The sequence below is a fragment of the Chelonoidis abingdonii genome, chromosome 3 (genome assembly GCF_003597395.2).
Source record: "Chelonoidis abingdonii isolate Lonesome George chromosome 3, CheloAbing_2.0, whole genome shotgun sequence".
Classification (NCBI taxonomy): Eukaryota; Metazoa; Chordata; order Testudines; family Testudinidae; genus Chelonoidis; species Chelonoidis abingdonii.
The window spans coordinates 174,507,910-174,532,185 of record NC_133771.1 but is presented as its reverse complement, the minus strand read 5'-3'; the positions used below and the strand labels follow the sequence as shown (position 1 = coordinate 174,532,185).

The following is a 24,276-nucleotide window of genomic DNA, read 5'->3' as shown; positions in this document are numbered from 1 at the left end:
CTTGAAAATGCAGCCTAAATGCCCAGAAAACAGAAAACCTGAAGACAAAATTAACCTAATTTTTAAAGAGTCTTGTGATTTTTCTGGGGCCTGACTCATGACTTTTGAATATTTGGGACTGATAATAATGCAAAGGTGAAAAGAACAGGGCAAAACAGTTGTTTAAAAACATTCTTGTTTCAGTTCATCTTGATATTAGATAAAGGCAATTGTTTAGTTTTGGGCTTTTGAAATCTGATGAGCAACACTACAGGTAATGAACTTTTTTCTTTGCAGATTAGTTCTAATATTTTCAGAACACTTCCACCAAGTGATAATCCAGATTTTGATCCAGAAGAAGATGAACCTACTCTTGAAGCCTCCTGGCCTCACATACAGGTATGGGATTACTTTTTCAACCATTTGAAATATAGAAACTAAATGGTGATATATTCCTATGGATATTTCTTGAAAAGAACAATTTATTGCATCTTTTTATCATTTTCCCTTCTAAATTTAGAAACGTTTGGATTATTTTTTGAAAAAGTTTTAAATGCATCTTTCTGCCAACTTGCACACGAGCCCCTCAGAAAGGAGTTAGGTGTGTTTTGATTCTTGAAACCAAGCCCCTATATTTTTATTATCCTGTCATAGCTGAAAACCTGGTGCATGTGTTTCATGCAAATACAGTATAGCAGTATTTTGGCTTCACTTTTATCACAATCATATTCAAATATTGCATATTCTGTATACCTAATAGCGGGTTTTCTGTATAGTTTAACTAAAGTACAGATGTATATCAACAAATTAGTTTTCCTTTTGACAGTAAAGGAAAAGGAGCAATAGAGTCACTTGTCTTGCTTAAAAAAAAAATTTTCTTCTTGTTTCTACCCGCCCCCCCCCCACCCCCTCCCACACCCCAAAAAAAAGCCTACAATACAGGCATTGTAGTTGGATAACAGCTGGCGAGTTATTTCATTGTTTCACTCCTGTACCAACCTTGTGACTTTGTAGCAGTGCTCTATTTATCAGGATTGATTTGTGGTACCGTTTTCTTTCACATAACTGTTTATTTGAACAAACAAACATAGGTTGTAGTCAGAAGGGTTTTGATCGCATGTAGTGACCATACAGTAGCTTCAGCAATTAAGTATCTAGTATTTAAAGCCTGGGCTTGTGGGAGGTATCCTCTTGCAGTAAATCAATAGGGAGCAGATAATTATACTACTTGGTGCACATCACTACATATCATTTGGTGATTTCAAATGCCACTTTTTGACTATATAATCCAACAATTGTGCTACATTAGTTAAATAACAGAAAATGGTGCCATAAATATTCCCTACAAAAAGTACCTGTTCAAGGCAGTATTTGGACGCTTAGTCAAGTTAAAGATACAAATTTCCCTGAAGACTGACCATTCAGCCTAAGTTCCTAACAGCGATTAACCCCCTGAAGGAAAGGAAAATGTCTTTGAATTTTACCTGCATGAGAAATAGCTATAATTGCAATGGGTCAGAGGCTTGATGAAAGGAAGGAGATTAGAGCAGAATGCTGCTACGTACAGTCAACACATAGATCAGCTATATCAAAGGACTTTCATCGATCAGGAGTAAGAACTGAGAAATACATGTGAAGTTCACTTGCAGGCATAAGACAGACATCTACCTCTCCCTGTAGAAGTGATATGGTTCTCTTGACATGCTCAGCTCTTCTTAGAGTATATGTTTCTGTGGGTGCTCCACCCTATGATTTGTGTGTGTGTGTGTACGCGCGCCTGTGTGCTCTCTGCCAGAGCCTGCAAAGCAGTGTCTGTGGATCTGTGCAGAGCAGCACCTTGTGCTTCCAAATAAGGACATATAAACAGTCATGAAGCTGCTGCCACTCACCACCTTCTCAACCACCTCTGGCTTGAGACAGAGCAGTTGCATGTCCACTGCTCTCAGCTTCCCACTTTTTTCTTAACCATAGACATTTTCTTTTCTTTTTTTTTTTCTTTAGTTCAGTTATTTTATTTCTTCACTCCTGTTTTGTTTAGAAGGGGGCTCATTTACATCAGTGGGGCTTAGCAGTATTCCCATACCTGGACATTTGGCTCCTCAGGGGTCAATCGGCTCTAGTGGTCCAGTTGGCAACTTCTAAGGCTCCAACCCTATTTCAGTCTCTGGGCCTTTGTATCAATCAGCATAAGTCTGCATTGACCCCAGTCCAAAGAGTAGACTTTTTCAGAGCCACTGTAGAATTCCTTACTGCCTATCTCTCCAAAGAGATTTTCTATTCTGTCTAGTCTTATCTCAGCAATACAGCACAGCCTGCAAACTGCAAGAACCTGCCTACAACTCGGACCACATGTTGGCCTCCACGTTCGTCACGCCTCAAATGAGATTGCACCTCACGTGCCTTCATGTGGCTTAACGCTGTGTACATCCCAAACAGTGACTCCAAACTCATCACAGTACCTCAAAGTTTTGGTCTCTCTCAGAAAGTGGAAGGACCCACTGAAGGTCTCTATAGGAACCCCTTCATCAGACCCCTCCACCCTCAAAAATCCTCCCAATAGCTAAATATCTCTGCCCTTTTGAGATGCAGGAGGAGCTCACCTCCAAGAAGCCACACCCCATGGCAAGCGGTCTACACCAGAGGTCTTGTGCCACCTCAGTATCCTGTTCAGTATGCTTATCAGCACTTCCTACTCACCATACAGGGCCAGTTCATCAGAATAATGCTGGACAACAAGGAAGCAATATAATTAGCAACCACCAGGGTGAAGCCAAAAGCCAAGTCCTTACTCGCAGATACACTAAAACTGTGGAACTGATGCATTTCCCATCAGATGGAAATCTCAGCATTTTATCTTTCAGGCCTACAGAATACAATTGCAGATTTCCTGAGCAGAAAATTCCTTCACGACCATGAATGGGAGTTCAATTATTCTGTCTTTCACAGCATCTGCTAGACCTGGGATCTCCCAGAAGCAGACCTTTTGGTCACCCCAAAGAACATGAAATGTCATCTTTTCTGCTCCTAGGGAGCACATGGCTGCAATTCATTGGGAGATCTCCTGATAATACTATGGTCCTGTATCCTGCTGTATGCTTACCCATTGCTACCCCTCATTCTCAAGACATTACTCAAACTGCAACAGGAAAGAGCAAGAGCTATCCTCATAGTGCCGCCCTATCTAAGACAAGTGTGGTACTCTAACCTCCTTCGTCTATCTGTGGCCTCTCTGTCTTCCTCTCTCCGGAAGGATCTCTTGTCACGGAATTCCGTGACCCATATCCGTCAAAATCCCTCCTCCCTGAACCTGAGAGGATGGTTCTTGAGCCTGGGGCTAAGCTGTTAAGAGAAGTCCAGTCAGTTCTCCTATCTAGCAGGAAACTTTAGTTTTGCAAAACTTACCTTACAACATCCATTCCCAGTGTTCTCTTCACTTTTCTTAAGCATCAGAAGTTCCACCGTCTAAAATCCTAGATTACCTGTTTGATTTAAAGATTCAGGGTTGATCAGTGAGCTCAGTCAGAGTACATTTGGTTGCTATAATAGCCTTCCATTCATTCATTGAGGGCTTCTCAGTTTTTGCCCACAATACTACAGCCAGATTCCTCAAGGGCATGTATAACTTGCTTCTGTCTGTACAGAACCCGGCCCACCAGTGGGACCTTAATTTGGTTCTCAGTACTCTGAGGAAACCCCCCTTTTACTAGCGGCTACCTGTTCCCTCCTTCACCTCTCTCTCCCTCTCTCTCTCTCTCTCTCTCTCTCTCTCACAATCTTATTCCTTATAGCTGTCATTTTGACTAGACAAATGGAAAAGTTTGGTGCTCACATGGCAGACCCACCATTTACTACCTTCAATAAAGATAGTTATACTATGTGTGCATCCTTACTTCCTCCCTGAGGTCTCTTTGAAATACCATATTAATCAAGAAATCAATATACCAGCATTCTACCCAGAGCCTCATGCCTCCAGAGAGGAAACTAACCTACATACCTAGATGTCAGAAGGGCTCCTGCCTTCTACCTTGACAGGACTACGATATTCAGGGCGTCCAGATTATTTGTATGATTTGCAGAGATGGTGAAGGGACAGCCTATTTCCACACAGACTGTCGAAGTGGGTTTCAGGATGCATTTTAACTAGGGCTGTCAAGCAATTAAAAAAAATTAATCAGGATTAATAGCATGATTAAAAATAATTGTGCGATTAATCACGCTGTTAATAATAGAATGCCATTTATTTAAATATTTTGTGATGTTTTGTACATTTTCAAATATATTGATTTCGACTACAACACAGAATACAAAGTATACAGTGCTCACTTTATATTTATTTTTGATTACAAATATTTGTACTGTAGAAAACAAAAGAAATAGTATTTTTTTCAATTCAAATACAAGTACTGTAGTGCAATCTCTTTATCATGAAAGTTGAACTTACAAAAGTAGAATTATGTAAACAAAAAAACAAAAACGCATTCAAAAATAAAACAATGTGAAACTTTAGACCCTACAAATCCACTCAGTCCTACTTCAGTCAATCACTCAGACAAACTCGTTTGGTTACAGTTTGCAGGAGAGAATGCTGCTCACTTCTTGTTTACAATGTCACCTGAAAGTGAGAACAAGTGTTCACATGGCACTGTTGTAGCCGGCGTCACAAGATATTTACATTCCAGATCTGCTAAAGATTCGTTATGTCCCCTCATGTTTCAACCACTATTCCGGAGAACATGCATCCATGCTGATGATGAGTTCTGCTTGATAATGATCCAAAGCAGAGTGGACCAACGCATGTTCATTTACATCATCTGAGCCAGATGCCACCAGCAGAAGGTTGATTTTCTTTTTTTTGAAGGTTCATGTTCTGTAGTTTTTGCATCTTAGTGTTGCTGTTTTAAGACTTCTGAAAGCATGCCGCACACCTCGTCCCTCTCAGATTTTGGAAGGCACTTCAGATTCTTAAACCTTGGGTCAAATGCTGTAGCTGTTTTTAGAAATCTCACATTGGTACCTTTTGCGTTTTTGTCAAATCTGCAGTGAAAGCGTTCTGAAAATGAACAACATGTGCTGGGTCATCATCTGAGACTGCTATAACTTGAAATATATGGCAGAATGTGGGTAAAACAGAGCAGAGGACAGACAATTCTTCCCCAACAAGTTCAGTCCCAAATTTAATTAACGCATTATTTTTTTAATGAGCACCATCAGCTTGGAAGCATGTTCTCTGGAATGGTGGTTGAAACATGAAGGGACATATGAATCTTTAGCAGATCTGGCACGTAAATACCTTGCAGTGCCTGGTACAAAAGTGCCATGCGTATGCCTGTTCTCACGTTCAGGTGACATTGTAAATAAGAAGCAGGCAGCAGTATCTCCTGTAAAGGTAAACCAACTTGTTTGTCTTAGCTATTGGCTGAACAAGAAGTAGGAGTGAGTGGACTTGTTAGCTCTAAAGTTTTACATTGTTTTGGTTTTGAGTGCAAATATGTAACAAGAATCTACATTTTTAAGTTACACTTTCACAATGGAGATTGCAGTACAGTACTTGTATGAGCTGAATTGAAAAATACAGTTTCTTTTGTGTATCATTTTTACAGTGAAAATATTTGTAATAAAAAATATTAAGTGAGTGTACATTTCCTATTCTGTTGTAATAGAAATCAATATATTTTTGAAAATGTACAAAAATATCCAAAAATATTTAATACATTTCAATTGGTATTCTGTTGTTAACAGTGCGATTAATCGCGATTAAATTTTTTGAGTTAATCGCATGAGTTAACCATGATTAATTGACAGCCCAATTTTTAACCTGTTGTGAATCTACTGGGATGTAGCCCCCTCAGAGTTGATAGCACACTTCACTAAGGCTCAGTCTACATCTGGATCTCTACTGAAAGATGTTCCTGTAGCAGAAATCTGTAGGACTGCAACTTGGTCTTCCATTCGCACTTTTGCCAAGCATTACACCAACTTACCTGTTTCCAGAGATACTACCTTTGGTGACACAGTCCTCCTAACCATCTTGGACTTGCCTTCTTAGCACCCACCTTCTCACTGAGTTTACTGCTTGGGAGTCTCCTACAATGTAGCATTGATAGGGAAACATACTCGAAAAACATGGAGAGATTAATTACAGTAACTTGAGTTCTTTGAGATGTTTTGTCTCTATGGGTGCTCCACTTCCCACCCTCCTTTCCTCTTGGCTGTAGTCAAACAGGAACTGAGTGGCGATGGTTCCACATCTGCTTATATTCCCAAGGTTGGAAGCATAAGGTGCTGATCTGCATAGGCCTGCAGATACTGCTTTGCATTCTCTAGTTGTGAGCACACAGACATGCATGCATGCTATGATGATGCACCCATAGGGACAAAACATCTAAAAAAATCTCAAGTTTACTAGGTGAGTAACTTGTCCTTCTGTGCTGTATATTTGTCTATAACGAATCAGTTGAAGAGTCTGAATTCCACAGATACTGTTTGAAATTGTTGCCAGCTCTTCACCCTTATACTGAGGTACTCATCCTGATGAACAGGTTTTGGCCAGGCAACTTAATTATTGATTCATTATTTTTCCTGTACGTGGTCGTTCATTAGATTTGGATGCTGCTCTTTCGTTAGAATTGTTCATTCCACCATAATGGAAGCAGTTCAGATGTCCACGGCTGAACTGCAGCAGCACTGAGCCCTAATACCAGCTTAAACTGCCTCTCATCAAGAGCGCAGCTTTAGAAATTGCTGCTCTTTAAAATTGAGTGCTTTCAAGTCAAAGAAACTCTTGACTGCTAGGAGAATCAAATGAATTGGATTTTCAGTAATTGGAACCTGTTGTTGCTTGTAGAATAGCCTGAGGATCTGGTTTCTTGTGCTTTGTGTGTCAGTGCATCCTGTCCCCACCCATGACTGGCTTCCTTCAACAAGATAGCAGAGTTCTAGCCCATAGTTGCAGTTTCTCTACCAGCAGACATTTCAAATAGCTGAGCTCTGCAGAAAAAAAGGAAGCCTGAATTTTTCTTGTCTCCTCACAGATTTTTCTGTGTGAGCCACAGCAACCTGTCCCAAGCTGTCATTTTATTGTGCCTGTTTGCAGTTATCTACAGATCAATGCAATAATGGTGTAATAATTTGTACCACCAGCCTGCTAGCACACAATCCAAAAGGCTGTATCTTTAAATAAAATAATCAGTATTAAAGACACAATTGCCCCAGATGTGGCACAGCTGGTAAAATAGTGCAACAAGTCAAAAGCAATTCAGAGATAGTTTGGTTGAACTGTTAGGGTCTAGACCAAGAAGGTTTAAGATGACACCAATAACTATTTCTCAGTGTAAGAAATTGTGGGACTTGCTAACAGTGGAGTTATTCACATAAAAGCACAATGGCAATATACTAGTCGTCTCCAAGGAAAAAACATCAAGGCACAAAAGCAGTAGATCTCTAGAATTTCTACAGAATAATCCTCTTCCGAGGGCTTCCAAAGAAAGCATTCTAGAAAGCTCAATTTACCAGTTTTGTGTCCTAGAAACAGCAAATGGTAAGTCTGCCTAGAGATCAGAAGAAGAGCCAGCAGAGCTACCTAAATTCTCTTCAAGTGTTCAGGATTCTCATCTGGCATATATCAGAAGTTTGATTTTTGGAATGCTGAAATAGTTTTTTCACTTTGAAAAGTGCATTCCTTGAGAACAATAGCAGTAACATTGGTTCCAGAACTGTGTGTAGTATATGAGGAAATATGTAAAGCAGCGACATGGTCATTGATGCAATTAATAGAAGTCAGACATGCAGAGGGGTGTGCCATGCAGTAGCGTATCAGGAATCTTCCATTGGCATCAGTCTTGTTTTATAGACAGCACATGTAATGACACCTATAGTTCAGGTTGCCTGCTACTACCCATTGCAAAACCATATAACTTTGTCACACTTGAACAGTTCTGGCTGGAATTTTTCATGCTAGGTATCTGCCTGGGGCCTTTTTTTTTTTTTTTTTTTTTTAGGTGAAGGATGGGTGGGAATTTCAGTAAAAATGATTCAGCTGTTGACGAGAATGTTAGAGAAAATTATATTCTTCTGACCATGTTGACAACTTTGTTGTAAGGTTCTTTGAGCAGCTCTAGAGCCTCCATCACAAAAATATTATGTGACCATGTAATTAACTGTCTCATAATGCATATACACAGGGGAGTAGAATTAGAATTGCATGGGCAAACTTTATTCTGGCATTTCCTAACTTTAGCATGCTTGATTTCGCAAAGTTTTCTCTTTTAATATAATTTTGTTTTATGTAATGTGTACAGTTTCAAATCCCTCGTAAATGGCTACTGCTAAATTCCTTTTGTCGAAATCTAGGAGTTTGTCGGGGGGGGGAAAGAGGAGAAATATTGGGAGAAATACTGCAAATTTCCTTTCTTGGGCCTATCAGGTGCACTGATTCAAAACCCCTTAATTGAGAATTGTTATGATAATCACAAACACAGATACAGGCACTTATGCATTTATCATGTGTTTCATGCTGGTGCGTCACAGGCATTTTTCTACTACCTTATTTGTTCTTTATTTAGGAAGTCTAGTTAATTTTTTGGGTATTGGTTCTCTAAATGGATTTGACTAGCCTTCAGTAGGATTCCATCCATGTATATCACCAGATGTTCTAAGGGCTGTAGTTTAAATATGTGAATAAAAGTATTACTCCTCATAGGTTTCTAAGGTCCACTCAGTAGTGGCCATACAATAGCATTTCAAGAAGGTTTTAATACACACAGCAGTGCTAAAATGGTAGTTGGTTACAACCAAGGCCTCATATCTCTGATACCGTGTACCTAAATTTACGTGCCACACCCTACCTCTATGAAACACATTTCTACCTCCAGCTCTCACTGCATAAAGAGTCCCCACTCTTGTGCATCTAGTGGGTTGGGAGAGGAGAAACAGATTGTAGTTGCCACCCTGCATTTCCCTCCCCTTCTACTATGACTTGAAGCATGCTGTTTTCTATATTGAGCTTCTAAGGATCTCAAGGGTGAGGCATGGAACTCTGGACCCTCAATACCTCTCTGGTCTGTTACAAGTCTTTTGCTCCCCTCAGTTCCTTCTTTCCTGGGATCTGACAAGGCCCATGGGAGGGGGACCAGCACTTCTGAACACTTTAGGGGTAAAACTCTATATATGCTGTGTCATGTTGGGTCTAAACTCTGCAACAAAACTCTGCTCTTTGGATTGGGGTATCAGGCATAGAGAAGCCTAATTTATAGTGAAGATTAAACTTTAGTGCATTTGTCCAGGTTTTTTAAATACGGATTAATTTTTAAAAATTATAGTTTATATCTATCTCTGGGAAGCAAACTTTCATTACTTCCCTTATTTAAAAAATAAATTCTAATGATGCACTCAGGTCTGTTTGTATTCATATTTGAGTCCTCACCTCTTAAGTTATATAGGCTCTTAATTGTACCCTTCTTGATGCTATAATATGTTCAATATCCTATTTCCCCATTTAAAATAACTAGAAATAAGAATATATTTGGTAGTTTGGACCTTTACTAGTTTAGTAAAGAGTAGTGGTAACTTCTACAAAGTTTTCATTTTAATGTTTGTTTCTAGTTGGTGTATGAATTTTTCCTGAGATTTTTGGAGAGCCCAGACTTCCAGCCTAGTATTGCAAAGCGATACATTGATCAGAAATTTGTACAGCAGGTGAGTGTAACATTTTTATATTTAATAGTCAATTAACTCTTAACTGAAAGGGATGCTGTTATGGTGTTCTTTTGTATTGCACAGCTGAATATCTAAATAATACAGCATAATTTTACTTGTGTAGGTCATAAAATAACCAGCTTTATTAAAATGGAATTCTTTGTATTGTAACATGAGAATCCTTTGTTTGGCAACTATTATGTTAGCAGAGGAACATCTATATGGACTACATGTAATCTGAGAATTCAGAAACATATAAAACATAGAGATAATACTGAGTTGTTACAATTTTTTTTCTTAACATACAATAGTTTCAATTTGTGGAACAAACTGAAGTTTCTTAGTGATATATACTGTACTGTTTCCCCATGAAATGGATAATCCTCAGTGCTGTGCTATTGTAATGGCTTTGTGACTCTCACTACGTAAGCTAATATTTTTCTGATGGTTCTTGGGGCACCCAGGACTGTAAATTGCCTTGTTACCCCCAGTATGAGGGGGACTTGTCTGTGCCTAGCTGGTTGTCTGCTGCGTAACACTACCAGCCTTTCAGCCACTGAAGCACTGTCTTCTGGGCTCTGCCAGCCTTGTCTTTGCATTGCATATTAACAATAGATGCATCCCAGTCCCCAAGTCCCTTTTGAAACATTCTGTTGTGATATCCAGCCCCTGACACCAGTTAGTCACAGAAATCCCAGGTCCTCGGCCTCAAAAGTACCCCAAGTTTACTAGTTTTACCTTAAAGCACCGCTCCTGTATAGCACACAGCACTCATAATAAAACAGAAGCTTTATTTAAGAAAGGAGAGAATTATGCTACAAACAAGAGACAGTGATGGAAACAAATAGTTACAGTACATAACAAAATAATAAAACTCAAACCTGGGACAACTCTTTATATTTATCTTTCCTATCTAAAAATAGGTTTTCCTCCCAAAGTTCAGTCTGTTGCAGAGCTGGCTGCCTTCACAGGAACTAGGATCCAGTTTTTCATGAGAACACCCCTGCTCCTCACGATGTCTCCTCAATAAAAAGATCCAAAGTGCCTTTCCTCACTGTTGAAAACAGTCTTTTATCTTTATTCATAGGCAGGGTGATTCTCTGTTTGTTGTAATGTTCCTTTTTTACCTTCAAGTGGTTTCGATTACTTGCAGTTGTCTCTGATGGTTTTCCATTGAAAGTCTTGGAATGGAGCAAGGCCTATACAGTTGAGCCTTGCATTCCCTCACTGGCTAACCAAGGCAGGGTGACAACTCTCGCTTGCTTGATTGATTGGGCCATCACTGAGATGTATGTAATCCCCGTTTGACTAACGTTTACTCCCAAGTCCCTAAAGCATTCTTCCAATATAAATACATTATTCTCTAAATATTACCTGTACTTGCATCTCACAGGATTGTGAATCTTGACAAGTTATGAACAAGAAACCAGTTAGTATAAACAAAAGCAGAAAATGTGTAATGCATCATATTTGTTTTGAAATGAGAAATCATTTAGGTATATTTTCTGTTACCTACCAATATCCGATCCAGACAGAAAGTACTCGTAGTTGTGATGGCTGTGAGATTTTTTTTGTTCTACAGCTTTCTTTATAAAAGCACCATAATTCTGTCAGAACCTCACTCTTTCCTGTCTCCTGAGGAAAATGTACATAATTAACTTTTCATTTTACAGAATGTAGGCCCTGATCCTGCAAACACTTATATATGTGCTTAACTTTAAACACATGAATAGTTTTGTTGGAATCAGCAGGCTACTTGTGCCTATTTAAGCATGTGTATGTCTTTGAGGATAGGGGCCTTAAATAAATATCTCACCATCATTTGTGAGAATTATTTACACATTTTTGAAGCTATAAAGTGCAATACTTTCTAAATGTTGAGTTATTAGATAAAACTATACAAAACTGTAATCAAAATGATTTATCTAAGGACATTTAATCCTAGTTGAAATGACTTAACTGAAGTGCATTGTATAAGAAATTTCATGTTGGGTTTGGGTGTAGTTTTTAGAAGATTAAAAGCCAAGGGACAGTAAAATAAAACTTCTGAGCTATCAAGTTACGTTAATTTATTTAATATTGAATATTTGAACAGAAGTGTAAGTAACAATGTTTGCTTCTAATAATACTTTGATGATTTGTGAATTAGAATTAATAATGACAGTTTAATTCTTTTAAAAAGGTAATATCTCAGATTTTTTTTTTTTAAAGCTGTTGGAGCTTTTTGATAGTGAAGACCCACGAGAGCGTGATTTCCTAAAGACAGTCCTTCATCGAATTTATGGAAAATTCCTTGGATTAAGGGCATTCATCAGAAAACAAATTAACAACATTTTCCTCAGGTACATTATAGATTTAGTTCTTTATATAGCCTAGCCTGATGCGGGATTCAGTGTGGATATTAAAAGCCTGGCACAGATGTTGGGTAGGTATTCGGCCTGCTAGTTCATTCTGACTTCACTGCTGTTGGTATCCACACTAGCTGGATTCAAACTAGCTTGGGTAGGCTAGCCTAGCTTTTGCTGTGAAGACATACCATAAACCCCAAAATAGCCAACTGACTTTTAACTTTGAAGAAAAACAAATGTTAGAAATAAAATAAAATACATTTGATAAGGAGTTTCACATTTAGAAATTTCTCTCCTCTTAGTTTCATTTCATTAGTGTATTGATTGCTATTACATCTTATTTTTAACAGGTTTATATATGAAACAGAACATTTTAATGGTGTTGCTGAACTACTTGAGATATTGGGAAGGTCAGTTTGGTTCAATAATATAAAATGAACAGTTGAACATTGTTTTTTGTGTTCCTATCCAATTATTTCGGGGGGAGAGTGAAAGAATTGTTCTGATGCTTATGGTGATGAACTGAGGTCATTGGTATATTTTTATATTTCCATGTTGCTATGGAAATATAGCATTAGAAAAGTGTACTTTTCTGTAAATCTTAAAGATGATCTGCAAAAGATTTCTTTTTAAATTGGGCATCTCTTTTTGGCTTTGGCATGATGCATGAAAAGAATGAAAGGTAGCTTTCTCCTTAGAAAGGGCTTTGTTTTCCCTTGCTTATGCTTTATCTTTAAAATATCGACATTTCTCAATCTTGGCTTTGCTAGGAGACTAGTTGTGTATTTCAGAGGAGTATATTGTTAGCTCTTACACCTAAACTGAAGATATTAAATCTTTAACAGGTTTTTCCTTCTGTACCATGTTAGTCATTAAAGCTTTGTAGGTGTTAAAACAGTCTGACTGAACATCCTTTCCCCTCACAGTTGCTCATCTTTCCCCCTCTGAGATTTTTGTGATGGTACTCCACAGTTGACATAGATCTATTCTGAATTGGTGAAATTTACCAAAAAAATTTCTGCTGGTTCAGCTGAATACTTGTTAAAGTTAATGAGAGCTGGAGGGAGACTGAACTTCAGTGGTCAGAAGCATTTTTATTACTGCTTCAGTTAGACTTGCCTTTTAGCAGGTTTAACTAAAACACTGATTCCTCCTACAAGAGCATGTCTACAGTAGGGCTCCCATATACAGAATTAGCTGTTTCATTGAGGATTTTTTGGTAAATTTCACTGGTGTACACATGGCAATGGTGTCTACCCTTAAGAAGCAGGACCTGAATTTGTAAGGTAAAAAGCATACTACTACCTCCTCTCCAGCCCCCATTTTAAAAAAAGCCACCAAAACAAACAAACTTTCAGGCCTTATTTATATGTCATAGTAGTAAAATAGGACACAAGTCTATCTCTTCTCTTTCAAGGTCATCTTTTAATTATTGTGGGTGGACAGTGTGTCATCCTCACTAAGCTCTATGGTTAATGTGCCTTGCTAAGCTTCACAGTGATTTCAAGATGGAAAAATCTTAGAAAGTTGAGTCTAGATTATCACCAGAAATCACAAAAGGACTGAACTTGTCTACTACAGACATTGATAACTGAGGTACGGCCTTATACCTATTGATAATAGCAGAGGATGGACTTCCTGCCCACTTCCCAGTCCCTAAAGTAATAGGCACATTTTGCAAAGTACATATAAAAATAGTCAGCTTTGAATACAGTAGTTCTCAGTCTACCAAGAAAAAGAGAGTTTCCCCCATTTTTTAAAGATGAAATAATTGTGCTTATTCATGTTTTTCAGCATTATTAATGGTTTTGCACTGCCATTGAAAGCAGAACACAAACAGTTTCTTATGAAGGTGTTGATTCCTATGCATACTGCTAAGGGATTAGCTTTGTTTCATGCACAGGTAGGTTTTTTGAAAAATTATTAGAACAGAATATATTTTATTAATATATAAGTATATATAAACCTTACAATTTTTTCCATACTTGGGGCGGGGGGGAAGAAATTGATAAGTTTTAAATGTTCTTTCTGACATAAAATTGTTTAACATACACTGTTAAGAGTAGAAAAGCACAACAATGTGGCTTAGTCATGGCCTGCATTTGAAAACTTCTTGGTTTTTACTGATTTATCGCAACTCAGACATTATTTAAGCTTGGTACTTTTTTATATTGTCATCTTCATGTGAACAAATACTGTTACAAATACTATTTACAAAAGAATAGAGGAATCTTGAATGTCTTTCTTTGAGAAGCATATTTTTTTCTCCTTCGAGTGCTTCTTCGTGTCAGTTCCAATCAGGTGTGTGTGTTCGCACGTGCACAGTAGCTGGAAGATTTTTCCCTTAGCAGCATCTGTGGGGTCAGCCTTGGCGCCCCCTAGAGTCGCACCTTCATGGCTCCCAATAAAGGGCCCTACCGACCTACCACCCCCACAGTTCCTTTTTACCACCAGTGACAGTAGCTGGAATTTACCCTTGCTCTTGCTTTGGCAAGCAGCTTAGCAGTCCTTTAGGTTTTTGCTGTAGGTAGTTAGTTCTAGTTGGATAATATAGCATAGTTAGTTCACTTATAAGTTTCAGTTATGGAGGAGTCCTCCCTCCTCATTTTTCTTCTCCCCTTATTTGGTACCAGGGCATGCCACGATCCCCAGGATTCAAAACTTGCCAAGACTGCACGAAGCACATGCCTAAAAATGACCCCCCCACCTCCTGTTTACGGTGTCTGGGCTAGGGTCACCAAAAAAAACAGCTGCAAGATCTGTTGTAAATTCTGACCGAGAATTCTTAGAGAGGGAGCAGTAGCTTAAAATCCTCCTCATGGAGGCAGATCTCCAACCTCAGTTGGACCCAGACACTGAGGATCCCGGTCCCAGTACGTCATCTTTGGCGCAGAGCGCTCCAGTGCCATCTTTGAGAGATCTGGCATTGAAGAAAGACGCTGTCAAGAGGCTCGGCACCATCATGAAGCCTCTTGAGAGCACTCCAGCCTTTGGCACCAGTCCCAATCGCTGGTGCAGAAGAAGAAGAGGACAGAAAGAGGCCAATCCTCCTTGGTAAGATCCAGGGACCAGCTGTCAGTGGCACTTCAGTTGGGCCATGGCTCCGAGGCTCATCCTGGACTTGCGAGAACTCAGCGAGTTTGTGAAGAAACTCAAGTTCCACATGGTCTCGTTGGCCTCCATCATCCCCTCGCTGGATCTAGTAGACTGGTATGCCGCCCTCAACTTTAAGGACGCTTACTTTCATATTGCAATCACTCAGCCCCATAGGAAGTACCTCAGGTTTGTGGTGAACAATACCCACTACCAATTTACAGTTCTTCCATTTGGCCTGTTGGCAGCACCTTGAGTCTTCACCAAGTGCATGGCAGTCATCCCTGTGTTCCTGTGCAGGCACCAGTTATTGGTGTTTCTGTACCTCGATGACAGGCTGATCAAGGGCCACTCCAGGACCCAAGTGGAAGCTCAAATTCATCAGGGCCACTTTCGACAACCTGGGTCTCCTCCTAAATGAAGCAAAATTGACTTTGTCCCCTGTTCAGAGGATAGAGTTTATAGGGGCAGTACTGGACTTGACCCAAGCCAGGGCATACCTGCTGGAAGCGAATTTCCAGACCCTAGCTGGTATCATTTGTGGTCTCAGACAGTTTCCCATCATCACAGCAAGAAACTGCCTAAAGTTTCTGAGACACATGGCTGTCTGTACCTACGTGATGCAGCATGCTAGACTCGGGCTCCGACTGCTCCAGTCATGGTTAGCATCAGTGTATCGACCAGCCCGGGACAGCTTGGACAGGATTGTGACTCTGCCTTGTCCAGTCCTTGATTCCCTTCTGTGGTGGCTCGACTCCCAGGAGGTGTGCTATGGGGTCCCCTTCGCCAATCCACAGTCATCTCTTTCGCTAGTGATGGACACGTCAGAGTTGGACTGGGGAGCACATCTAGAAGACCTCAGGACTCAGGGTGTCTGGTCTCAGGTGGATCTGGCGGATCAACGTCAGAATGCTGAGAGCAGTACACCTGGTGTGCCAGACCTTCTGGGCATACTTAACGGGACAATGTGTATCAGTTATGTTGGACAACACCATGGCAATGTTCTATATCAACAAACAGGGTGCACACTCTTCTCCCCTGTATCAGAAGCCCTCATGCTGTCAGAGTTCTGTATAGAACATTCAATACACCTACAAGTGTCGTATTTTCCTGGGGTACAGAATGAGCTGGCAGACCACCGCAGCAGGTCCTTTCATGGTCACAAGTCGTCCCTTCGTCCAGATGTCGTGAATTCAATCTTCCAGAGGTGAGGATTTCCCCAGATAGACATATTCGCCACATGACGCAACAGGAAGTGCCAGCAGTTCTGCTCCTTCCAAAATCACAGCCCGGGCTCTAGCGTAGATGCGTTCCTCCTCCCATAGGGAGGTTGTCCCCTATAAGCCTTTCTGCCAATACTACTCATTCATAAGATACTCCTCAAGATTCGGAGGGAACGAGCTTAGGTCGAATTGATAGCTCCAACCTGGCCCCACTAGCACTGGTACACATTTCTCCTAGCTATGTCTGTAGAAGCTCCAGTCTCCCTGCTGCTCTTCTCGGCTCTTATGACACAAGATCGTCTCCAACATATAAACCTTGGATTGCTGCACCTCACGGCGTGGAAGCTCCATGGTTGAACCCGGTGGAGGTTTCCTGTTCAGACTAGGTTAGAGAAGTCCTCCTTTGCAGCAGGAAACCCTCTACGAGAGCTACCTACCTTGCCAAGCGGAAGAGATTTTCGATCTGGTCAGCACAGCACCATTTGTTCCCAACGCTAGCCTCAGTGCCACTTATTTTGGACTACCTCTTCCATCTGAAGCAGCAGGGGCTTTCATTGTCATCAGTAAGGGTTCACTTGGTGGCCATCTTAGCCTTCCACCCAGATGTGGAGGGCCGCTCTGTCTTTAGAAACTGGCTGACCATCAGGTTAGCAAAAAGTCTTGACAGGCTATATCCTCATGTCTGGCATCCTGTCTCAGCTTGGGACCTCAATCTGGTTCTTTCTAGACTCATGGGACCGCCCTTTGAGCCCGTGGCGTCATGCTCCCTGCCCTACCACTCTTACAAGGTCACGTTCCTGGTAGTGATGAGCTTGGCCAGGAGGGTGTCTGAACTTAAGGCCTTAACATCAGAGTCCCCTTACACCATGTTCAGCTCATACCTCATCCTGCTTTCCTACTGAAGGTTGTATCACAGTTTCACATTAACCAGGACGTCTTTCTCCTGATATTCTACCCTAAGCTGCATTCCAGCAGCAGGGAGCAGAGACTTCACTCACTGGATGTCCATAGAGTGCTAGCCTTTTACATTGAGAGAATGAAGCTGTTCAGAAAATTGGTCCAGTTACTCGTGGCAGTGGTGGACAGAATGAAAGGTCTGCCTGTGTCATGGCAATGCATTTCGTCATGGATCATGTCCTGTATTGTGAGTGCTACATCTTGGCAGGGGTTCCTGCACCTCCAATCACTGTGCACCCCACCAGGGTGCAGGCTTCATCAACAGTGTTACTGACTCAGGTTCCCACTAAGGAAATCTCCAGAGTGGCAATGTGGTCCTCCATTCATACTTTCACCATGCACTATGTGATTACCCAGCAGGCCAGAGACAATGCAGCCTTCGGATGAGCAGTGGTCTAATCAGTGGACGACTCTGACCTCACCACCTGAACTTAGACTTTGAGTCACCTGACTGGAATTGATGTGAACAAGCACTGAAAGAAGAAAAAACAGTTACTCACCGTCTTGTAACTATTGTTCTTCGAGATGTGCTGTTCATGTCCATTCCATACCCACCTTCCTACCTCTCTGTTGGTGTAGCTGGCAAGAAGGAACTGAGTGGGTGATGGGTCTGCAGGGCCCTTTATTCGGCGCCACAACTCCAGGGGGCACCCAGACTGACCCCATGGATGCTGCTACGGGAAAAATCTTCTGATTACTGTGCACGTGCATGTACACGCACCTGATTGGAATGGACATGAACAACACATCTCGAGGAACAACAGTTACAAGAAAGTGAGTAACCCTGTTTTTCGTACAGGCTTAAACAATTAAGATAAAGCTGCTCTACTCTGCCTAGTAAATATTGTACATTTAAAAAATATATTAAAGCAGTGATATATAATAATAGCTTTTTGGTTCTGTTACAAGTTATGTAGTTCTAATGTTAATTAAGGAGTGCCAGTTTCAATTCCATAGTTAAGGTTGAGTTCTGTTTTTGCAGGGATTCACACTGTATTTTTCAAATACAACAAAGAGGTTATCTTCCCGAAACTCTCAGCACTTTGTGAATTTACAAATAAATCTGATAATTAGTTTATAACTATTTCAAAACTGGCGCCTTTAAGTTAGTATCTGTTAGTCTTTCCTTTGTCCTGAATGATATGAAAATACACAGGAAATCTGAAGTTCCTATTTAATTTCCTGAAATCTTGGGCTTAGATTATACCTGAAGACCTTAGGTTGTAATTAAGCTAAATTGTTAACAGTTGTTGAATCAAATTGTTTATTCAAGCTACAGGTAAGGTCAGCTCAACAGCTACAGTAACCCTTTAATTGGGTCATTGTGGCATCAGAAGTAATTTAACCAATCACCATTTCCTCAATAGCTGATTGGCATGCAACAGTTCTGTTGGTTGTAAGGAGGGGGACTAGACAAATGTCAAGATAGTAGACTATTGTGCCAAACTGTTCCTATTTTTAAAGGTTCCATGGCTGCCAGCTATTTGGACATCAGTGCCTTAAAGACTCTCTGTGGTACTAGTTCCTCAGCTGTGATGCACACTGAAGTAGCACTGCTGGGGAAATGAGGCAGGAGCATAGGCAAAGCTCTTAAAAGTACAGGGAGATTGGGACTCTCAGACTGGGCTCTCCTGTCTGTCCTTTCATATACTGCCAGTCTTTGTAATATAGCCCTCTAAACCAATAAATCACTTGCAAATTAAGGGGCAGATTCACCAGTACACTTTGGCTGCTTTGTACTATTCTGGAAATGCAAAGTAGCTGCAAATCTGGGTTAACTACCTAGTGCACTCTGGCTGCCTTGTGTTTAGGGGCGTACCAAATTCACAGCCATGAAAAACACGTCATGGACCATGAAATTGGGTCTCCCCCAAAGGAAAGATGTGGGGGAGGAGCAAGTAACTGGGGGTAGGGCGTTAGAGGGTTACAGATTGTTGTAATAAGGCAAAAATCCAGAGTCTCTCTTCAGTGCATGATTTTTTAGTTTCTAGCAAAGTTATGCAGTTAAGTTCACAGGCGCATCTTTTGAAAGTATTGTGCAGGTTTCCTGATGAGGACTGATAGGTCAGATATAGCATGTTCGCTTTGTGAAAAGTGTTCACTCATAGGTGATGTGGTGTTGTAGTCTTTTGTCATTTTCCTGTGTGAGTTCATTCAAGTGCATAGTGATTGTCTGGTTTCACCCACGTAGTTATTGGGGCATTTAGTGTACTAGATGAGGTACACCACATATTATGATAGACATGTAGGACCCATGTATCTTGAAAGGTGTGTGTTGTGGAGAGTTTGATAATGGCAACACTAAAGATATGTCTTCAGGTTTTGCAACTGTTCTGGCAGGATCTAATGCTGCTTTGAGTTGTTGTATTCTGGTCTGTGGGGAGCTTGCTTCTGATGATGAGGTTGGAGAGGTGGGGGGGTTGTTTGAAGGCCAGAAAAGGAGGTTCACGTGATATTGCTTTCAAGATGGGGTCTCTATAGAGTATGGGTTGTAGTTATTTGATCTTTTTTAAAAGTACATCAGAAGCAAGAAGCCTACTAAACAACTAATGGGGCCACTGAATGATCAAGATGCTAAAGAAGCACTCAAGGATAAGGCCATTGCGGAGAAACAAAATAAAATCTTTGCATTGGTCCTCACAGCTGATAAGTCACAGTAATAAGTCACCAGGACCAGATGGTATTCACCCAAGATTTCTGAAGAAACTCAAATGTGAAATTGGAGGACTACTAACTGTAGTTTGTAACCTATCATTTAAATCAGCTTCTGTACTAAATAACTGGAGGATAGCTGATGTGATACCAATTTTTAAAGAGGGATCCAGAAGTGATCCCGGCAGTTACAGGTTGGAAAGCCTGACTTACTGGGCAAACTGGTTGAAACTATAGTAAAGAAGAAAATTGTCAGACACATAGATGAACATAATTTGTTGGGGAAGAGTCAACATGGTTTTTGTAAAGGGAAATCATGCCTCACCAGTTTATTAGAATGCTTTGAGGGGGTCGACAAGCAAGATGTAGTAGATTTGACAAGGTCCCTCACCAAAGGCTCTTAAGCAAAGTAAGCTGTTATGGAATAAGAGGGAAGATCCTCTCGTGGATTGGTAACTGGTTAAAGGGTAGGAATAAAATGGTCAGTTTTCAGAATGGAGAAAGGTAAATAGTGGTGTCCGGCAGGGGTCTGTACTGGGCCCAGTCCTATTCAGCATATTCATAAATGATATGGAAAAGGGGGTAAATAGTGAGGTGGTAAAATTTGCAGATAATATAAAACTACTCAAGATAGTTAAGTCCCAGACAGACTGCGAAGAGCTACAAAAGGATCTCTCAAAACTGGGTGACTGGGCAACAAAATGGCAGATGAAATTCAATGTTGATAAATGCAAAGTAATGCACACTGGAAAACATAATCCCAACTGAACATATAAAATGATGCGGATCTAAAATCTAGCTGTTACTACTCAAGAAGAGATCTTGGAGTCATTATGGATAGATTCTCTGAAAACAACCACTCATGTGCTTCAGCAGTTCAAAAAAATGACAGATATGTAGGGAATTATTAAGAAAGGTATAGATAAGTAAGATGAAAATATCATATTGCCTCTATATCAATCCATGGCATACACCCACATCTTGAAGATGTGTTGACCAGCTCTAAAAAGATATAATTGGAATTGGAAAAGGTTCAGATAAGGCAACAAAAATGATTGGGTATGGAACGGCTTCTATATGAGGAGAAGATTAATTAGATGGGACTTTTCAGCTTGGAAAAGAGAAATAAGGGATATGATAGAGGTCTATAAAATCATGACTGGTGTGGAGAAAGTAAATAAGTGTTATTTACTCCTCATCAACACAAGAACTAGGAGACACAACAATCAGATATAATAGGCATCAGGTTTCAAACAAAAGGAAGCCATTTTTTCACACACCGCACAGTCAACTGTGGAACTCCTTGCCCAGGGACTTGTTGTGAGACCAAGATATTTCTTCAAAAAAGACTAGATAAATTCATGGAGATAAGGTCCATAAATGGCTATTAGCCATAGAATGGCACGGATGGTGTCCCTAGTCTTTGTTTTCCAGAAGCTGGAATGGGACAGCAGATGGATCATTGATGACACCTGTTCTGTTCATTCCCTCTGGGGCACTGCGTGCATTGGCCACTGTTGGAAGACAGGATACTGGGCTAGATGGATCTTTGGTCTGACTCAGTTGACTTTTTTTTTTGTTCTTATACCCCATATGGTTCCAGTGGTGGGTGCTTAAGTGCAACTAGGGTGTTGTGGGCAGAGGAGGTTTGTTATTGAAGGCAGTTTTGAGTGTGCTAAAGTGTATATATGGACTTCTCATAAGAACATATTCTGTGGGTATGAGTTCTTGGCTGTCGATAACAGATTTCTTGGTGTGCTTGGAGATGGGTACTATTGTGAAGGTAGGTGTGTCGATGAATCTTAGGTTTCTTGTATGGTCGTGTCTGTAAGCGGTTCCATTGGACACTGATCTAGCTGTTGTCAAGAACATTGATGCTACTTGGGAATGCGTTCTGATGAGAGAGTTTACATGGATGGGTTTGGGTTGTTGATTTTGGTGGAAAATCTGAGGCATTTAGTTGATCTTGTCGAGAGGACAGTAAAAGGAACTCACAAAAATTAATAAAAGATACGAAACTCCGTGTGCACCCTTGGGTGAAACGACTCTTCAGTCAACGCAATCACTCTGTATCTGCATTCAGCACACTTCATCCTCAAGAACTTAGCACACACTTTCGAAAATGAGCCTGGCGAGCTGAAACTCTTAACTTACTTAACACTAAAATATGCGACTGAGTAGACACACTGGATTGACGGTTATTACTAACTAATCTTATAATTCAACAAGCGCTCCCTTCCCCCTCACCACCCCGTCCCACAGCTACCTTCCCCACCACTGCTTCCTGAATGGTGTGGTGTTGGGTGGTGGCGGTAATGGGCCCCTTCACTTTGAATGGTCCCTTGAAATATGTATTAACTACTTATGTTAAACAATCTGTTCCACCTTGTATTTAGCTGTGAAGTTGAGTTCTCTTCCCAGAACTGAAGAAGAGCTCTGTGTATTAAGCTCAGAAACCTGTCTTTCTCACCAACAGAAGTTTGTCCATTAAAAGAGATTACCTCACCCATCCTATTTCCTAGATTTCCAGTTCCCTAGATTTTGCCTTTAAATTGGTGATCTATATTCCCAACCTGAACTCAGTGTTAACATAGCTTTTGGGCTAGCAATAGTTTTGAATGTGCATGACATTGAAACGCAGCTTATTGGTACATACTTCCTAACTGAGGAGCTGATGTCTAGAAAACACTTTGTCTAAATGCTGGATCTGCATTACAGCAATCGAATCTCCTTGTTAATAAAAAATGAAGCCTTTTCTAGGGTAAGAAACTAAGCATCCGGACGTACTGAAGGCTTTTAAAAGATACAATAGTCTGAAATATATTTAGTGTTTTTTAAGTTAAATTTAGCTATATCAGTGGTCAGCAACCTTTCAGAAGTGGTGTGCCAAATCATCATTTATTCAATCTAATTTAAGGTTTCGCGTGCCAGTAATACATTTTAACGTTTTTAGGAGGTCTCTTTCTATAAGTCTTCAATATATAACAAAACTATTGTATGTAAAGTAAATAAGGTTTTGAAATGCTTAAGAAGCTTTATTTAAAATTAAATTTAAAATGCAGAGCCCCCCAGGACTGGTAGCCAGGACCCGGGCAGTATGAGTGCCACTGAAAATCAGCTCGCATGCTGCCTTCGGCACTCATGCCATTGGTTGCCTACCCCTGAGCTATATCCTTCTCTTAGGAAGAAAAATTAAAAAGACCTACATCTGATAAGGCTAAGATATTTTGCTGATTAAAATGTTCCCATGATTATTTGTGATATTTAGTTATGTTGTGTTGTCTTAAGTCAGTGTCAATTTAAAATAGTTAAATAACTGTATTACTTATATTTTAGCTGGCCTATTGTGTTGTACAGTTCCTGGAAAAAGATACAACATTAACAGAACCAGTAAGTGTTTTTCAACCGAGTATTTTATTTTTGTATTTCTCATCTGAATTAATGTCAGTGTAACTCTCTCATCAGTGATAGCATTATTTGCCAATACTAATTTTGAGTAATTAATCGTAGACAGTTACGGGAAAAATTAGGGTTTGTAAATCTAGGACACGTGCCAAAAAAGAGAAATATTTTTTGATTTTGAAAGCACGGCTATATCTATTGGTAATAACTTGTGACAAAAATGGGAATATACACTAGAAAATAGTTAAATTGCTGAGATCATGTGTCTGATCTCAGTATAGGGAAAAGATCCTCAGTGTTCTTGGCCATGCCTTCCCAGTTAGTTTATCAGAAATTGGATTTTTATGTCCAACTGGAAATTCTGATATTTTAACGTTTGTTTTCATCCTTAACTGGGACAAAGTCAAAATATTGAAATGTTTCATGCAATGAAAGATCCTGAAAAACTTTGATGCGCAAAATGTTGACATCTTTATTTCAGCAAAATGAAATCCGGTGATAGGGTGACCAGGTGTCCGATTTTTTTGACCACAACACCCAGTTAAAAAGAGATCCTGGTGGCTCCAGTCAGCACCTCTGACTGGGTCGTTGACTGTCCAGTTGGCAGCGCCACACAGTGGGGCTGGCAGGCGCCCTGCTAGCCTCTGCACCATGCGGCTCCCGGGAAGCAGCTGGCATGTCCCCCCTCCAGCTCCTATGCATGGAGCAGCCCAGGGGCTCTGCACCCTGCCCCTGCCCCAAGCGCTGCCCCCGCAGCTCCCATTGGCCAGGAACCGCTGCCAGTGGGAGCTGCGGGGGTGGCGCCTGCGAACGGGGAAGTGCTGCCTGGCCGTGCCTCTGTGTAAGAGCTGGAGGGGGAACATGGTAGCTGCTTCCAGGAGCTGCTTGAGGTAAGCGCTGCCCGGAGCCCTCACTCCTCTTCTCTCTCC

At 40.6% G+C, this 24,276-nt stretch overlaps 2 protein-coding genes across 7 annotated transcripts in view; one reads left to right on the top strand and one right to left on the bottom strand.

Annotated features, from left to right (window-relative positions):
* The window catches only part of PACC1 (proton activated chloride channel 1), a 148,170-nt gene that overhangs the window by 75,443 nt on the left and 48,451 nt on the right, over positions 1-24,276 (bottom strand). The gene's annotated exons all lie outside the window — the stretch shown is intronic.
* The window catches only part of PPP2R5A (protein phosphatase 2 regulatory subunit B'alpha), a 108,326-nt gene that overhangs the window by 68,280 nt on the left and 15,770 nt on the right, over positions 1-24,276 (top strand). For both annotated transcript variants that reach the window (XM_032805134.2, XM_075064340.1), the window contains 6 exons: positions 277-378; positions 9,580-9,672; positions 11,884-12,014; positions 12,371-12,430; positions 13,815-13,923; positions 23,282-23,335. In XM_032805134.2, the coding sequence (XP_032661025.1) occupies positions 277-378; positions 9,580-9,672; positions 11,884-12,014; positions 12,371-12,430; positions 13,815-13,923; positions 23,282-23,335 (549 nt within the window). The remainder of the gene's footprint in view (positions 1-276; positions 379-9,579; positions 9,673-11,883; positions 12,015-12,370; positions 12,431-13,814; positions 13,924-23,281; positions 23,336-24,276) is intronic.